Below are 4165 nucleotides of genomic sequence, written 5' to 3' on the forward strand. Positions count from 1 at the left end.
ACAGTCAGTAATAAGACTGAGATTTCCAAATGGTCAGATTTGGATTGCTTTGTAACTGCTAGGTTTTAATCGTTGGAAACCGTTTTTGATTTGACAAATACCGAGTCACTAGAAATAGCTGGGTCCGAAGATATTCTTTCTCCTATTGAAAGATTGAAACATGGTTCAAAGTTAAACAAATGTTCTTGCTTCATTTGTTCAGAAGACCATATAATGAAATATTGCCCCACATTTTTGAAAATGACCCAAAGTGAAAAGTTTAGAGTGGTAAAGAGAAACAATCTTTGCATAAGATGTTTTGGCAACAATCATTTGTTGAAAAATTGTTCAAGTACATCTTGTTGCTCCATATGTAAAGGCAAACATCACACCATGTTGCATAGACAATCACAAAAATTAAATTCGGATTCTAATGCTGATGATGTTAGGCATAGTACTATGCAACAGGCAAATGTTCAAAATTGTTTTGCTAGTGCTCACAATCAAGTATTATTGGGCACAGCAATCGTTAACATTGATGTTAATGGAAATAATTATACTGCCAGTGAGGAATGCGATGTTGACGTCTCTGCTTATGTTTTGCCCAGGTTAACGGGGAATTTGCCCAGTTATACAATAGATATACCTAATTATATTTCGTTGGGAATTGCACCGTTGGCTGATCCCAAATTTGGAAGAAGTGGTCAGGTAGATATTTTGATTGGAGGTGATATTTACCCGCAGATTTTGTTGGATGGTATACAGCGAAGGATCTTGGGGTCTCTGGTGGCCCAGGAAACTATTTTTGGTTGGGTGCTTACGGGACCAATTTCTGAGACAAGCTCTCTTATCTCGTGTTGCACTTTGGTAGATAGTGAACTATCTCATGTCGTTAAATACAGTCCACAAAGTAGATGTTGTGAAAAATATAATGTTGATATAATACGATCAGTTGATAGAATGCCGCATTTAAAGGGAATGGGACCTAGTTCGTCCGTATCCCAATCAATAAAAGGACCTAGTTCGTCCTATACATTATCTGGGCAAGGACCTCGTTCGTCCAAAGCCATTGTAAATAGTGGACCTCGTTCGTCCAAAGTTAAATCGAATAATTTTTCGAAAATTGTTTCTCAAAATGGACCTAGTTCGTGCAAGGAGAAAACCGAAAATGGACCTAGTTCGTCCAATTATAATGCCAATGGTGAAAATCGTTCGTCCAAAGGCGTATATGGAATGGAACCAATATGCCCTGAAGTCGCAAATACTAGTATACCAGCATTTTCCAGGAGGAAGATTTTTACGGATGACGCCACCTCGTATTTAATGATGCCAATCGATGGACCATGTGCCAAAGGACAAACGGTTGTGAGCAAATCTAGAAGATTGCTTTGAAATCGAGTTCGGGATCGTGTCTTGTTTTGTGTGGTCGCTGGATGTATAGATTGGTAATTGTGGCAGAGCCACACCATTTTTAATTTTTTTCTTGTTTTTGTTCGAGTCTTTTCAGAATCGGTGATTCCCAAAGACTGAACGGGGGCCGGGATGTTCACGTTCGTGAAGCGCCGTTGATTTCGGATAAGCGGGCGGCGGAACCGATCTGGTAACCCTGTATCAAAGGATCAATTTTTTATATGGCAATACCTTATGAAGATGTCACTAGCCATATTTTTTGTTGTAATGCAATTTATAGTTATAGTTGGTCTTGCTATTCGAGCGCAAAGACGCGTTTTTTATTGAAATTATTAAATATAGTTGAGTTATCATTGTTCGAGCGCGTAATTATATTTGGCGCTATCGCTTTTGTAGATTAAAATTCGATTAATTTCAAACAACTTTGAATTTTAAATAAACATTGTCGGAATTGTTTGTGGATTTTTTATAATAATAAAAGGAAAGTGTTTCTTTTTAACCGATATCGTTCGGGAATACAAAAAAGTGTTTTTATTCTTTTTATTTTCTGTTTGCTATTGTGCCTTTTTTCCTATCTTCGTTGGCTCCAGTTTTGCTCCCCGGTTGCTGCTCTTTTTTTGTTGTGGGATTTTGCCCAATTTGTTTAGAAGCTAAACAGTTACCATCACTCATCTTATTTAACTGCGGGGACGGAGATGCCACAGATGGTTTGGGTTCACCAGAGCATAGTTGTGAGTTACCATCACTCATCTTATTTAACTGTGGGGACGGAGATGCCACAGATGGTTTGGGTTCACCAGAGCATAGTTGTGATAAAATAATATATTTTTGTTGCCATGTTAGGATTTTCGAAACACCTGGACCGGCAAGATAATCTTCAATCTTGATCTTAATAAAGTCTATATTTGACAGTAACTTTTCGAGTAATTCCAATGATCTTTCTTCACTAAGGAGGACAACAGCTTCTTGGCCATACAGAGTGGCAGCAGGTTTTTGTGCAGCATCTTTAGTCTCCGATAGTTCTTGAGGTATTAACTCATTAACTGTTAAATACTTTTCGATAGCTTTAAATAAGTCTAAATGATTTATAATTTCTGCATCCTGTGTCATGTATAATTCAATATATTCCATAAATTGTAAGGGATTCAATTCGCAGAGACTTGGCAGGAGAGCATATTGGATGGCATATAGTTTCTGGAAGAAAAAACAAATATCAATAAAAAATGTTTGTATAATAAAATCCAGTAGATTTATAACGAGGATTTATTTGACATATACGCCATGGAATTGACATTTGAAATCGAGCGGATTTCGTAAATCTAAACTCACTCTAACTTACATTTTTAACATCCTCCAATAACTGCGAGTTTCGTAATTCCACAGCAACGGCAAAAATCATTATCAATTGATTTCCATCCTCCGTCTCGAGGAAACTTTTCAAATGTTCAGCACATAATTTTCCGATGGCCTTAAACATGTATTTATCACATAGTTTATACAAACTAATTGTATCGTTGAGATTGAACGAATTTACTTCCGTTTGTGCACCTCGTAGATTATACAATACAAGACGTAAATTACGAAAAGTATTTGGATCATCATCTGGTAAAGGAATTTCAGTACTTTTAGCTTCCAGAAAATGTCCCGAAAGCATTGATTCAAATACTTGGGAATTTAGTATAAACATTAATTTATGACCGAATATGGGTTGAGGTGGTCCAAGATTTTCTCCAACAACAAATTTACAATCCACTGTAAAGGCATTAACAATCATTGCCTCAAATTTTGGAGGCATTCTGAAAAAGGAAGATGAAAGAAAAATTAAATAATTTAAGCAGAACAAACTAAAAACTGGAGCTGAAAAAATAGGAGGCAGGGTGTTGTGTTGTTGAATCACCGTATTTTGCAGATACAATTTCACAATGTCATATGTATTTTATATACCTTATTTCTGTCGAAATTTCTTCATTTTTTGCATCTGGTAATTGTGTTTCAACTGGAGCTTCCATGATCCTCGTTTTATTTTCTTTATCAACTTTAAATTTAATTCCACACTGAATTCAGCAACAAATACCGTGGAACTGTTCTTCTTTGTATCATTTTCAGTCACACTTCAGTACGTCGAGTCACTCACTATCTCATAGTCCCGGTTGTTTGCAAATACATATATTGGTTTTGTTTATTTTTTACGATTTTTGCGGTTTACATTTTAAAATAAAGGGAATTTCCCTCATATTCATTGCTGAAAATAAAACAAAGAAAAAAGAATCAGTTGGGTTTGCCGACAGCTAAATACCCTTAGTCTATACTAAAAAACAAGTAAAAGATTTTTAAGTTTATACCCTCCACCATGAACAATTTTTTTTTGGTCCTTTAATAATTTGATATTTTAGTTTGTATCCTTGTAAGACGTTGTTCGCAGTAAATCTGCAGCTTAAGGAATGATGTAAAAGTAAATAGCGTGTAGCCGTATGTTTATTTATTTATTTATTATCAGTGAGTCATTGGTTTTGTTTATTTTTTACGATTTTTGCGGTTTACATTTTAAAATAAAGGGAATTTCCCTCATATTCATTGCTGAAAATAAAACAAAGAAAAAAGAATCAGTTGGGTTTGCCGACAGCTAAATACCCTTAGTCTATACTAAAAAACAAGTAAAAGATTTTTAAGTTTATACCCTCCACCATGAAAAATTTTTTTTTTGGTCCTTTAATAATTTGATATTTTAGTTTGTATCCTTGTAAGACGTTGTTCGCAGTAAATCTGCAGCTTAAGG

The 4165-nt window shown here is 35.3% G+C and overlaps 1 protein-coding gene across 1 annotated transcript; it reads right to left on the reverse strand.

Moving 5' to 3' along the window:
* Positions 1-1662: 1662 nt before the first annotated feature.
* On the reverse strand, positions 1663-3961 carry LOC141393964 (BTB/POZ domain-containing protein 2-like). The gene is made up of 4 exons (XM_073967638.1): positions 3732-3961; positions 3334-3631; positions 2729-3185; positions 1663-2583 (listed from the first exon to the last, which is right to left on the reverse strand). The coding sequence occupies exons 2-4, from the start codon at positions 3396-3398 to the stop codon at positions 1930-1932; spliced, it is 1176 nt and encodes a 391-aa protein (XP_073823739.1). The 5' UTR covers positions 3399-3631; positions 3732-3961; the 3' UTR covers positions 1663-1929.
* Between the last annotated feature and the right edge of the window lie 204 nt (positions 3962-4165).

This window comes from Musca autumnalis, unplaced genomic scaffold (assembly GCF_047663935.1).
Source record: "Musca autumnalis isolate F117 unplaced genomic scaffold, ASM4766393v1 scaffold_2, whole genome shotgun sequence".
NCBI lineage: Eukaryota > Metazoa > Arthropoda > Insecta > Diptera > Muscidae > Musca > Musca autumnalis.

Bases quoted from the DNA above. Each gene is read 5' to 3' on its own strand.
- LOC141393964 (XM_073967638.1), bottom strand. From the start codon at position 3,398: ATGGAAGCTCCAGTTGAAACACAATTACCAGATGCAAAAAATGAAGAA. The intron at 3,186-3,333 runs GTATATAAAATA...TTCCTTTTTCAG, and splicing joins GAAATTTCGACAGAAATAAG to AATGCCTCCAAAATTTGAGG. The intron at 2,584-2,728 runs GTAAGTTAGAGT...TTTTTCTTCCAG, and splicing joins TATTGGAGGATGTTAAAAAT to AAACTATATGCCATCCAATA.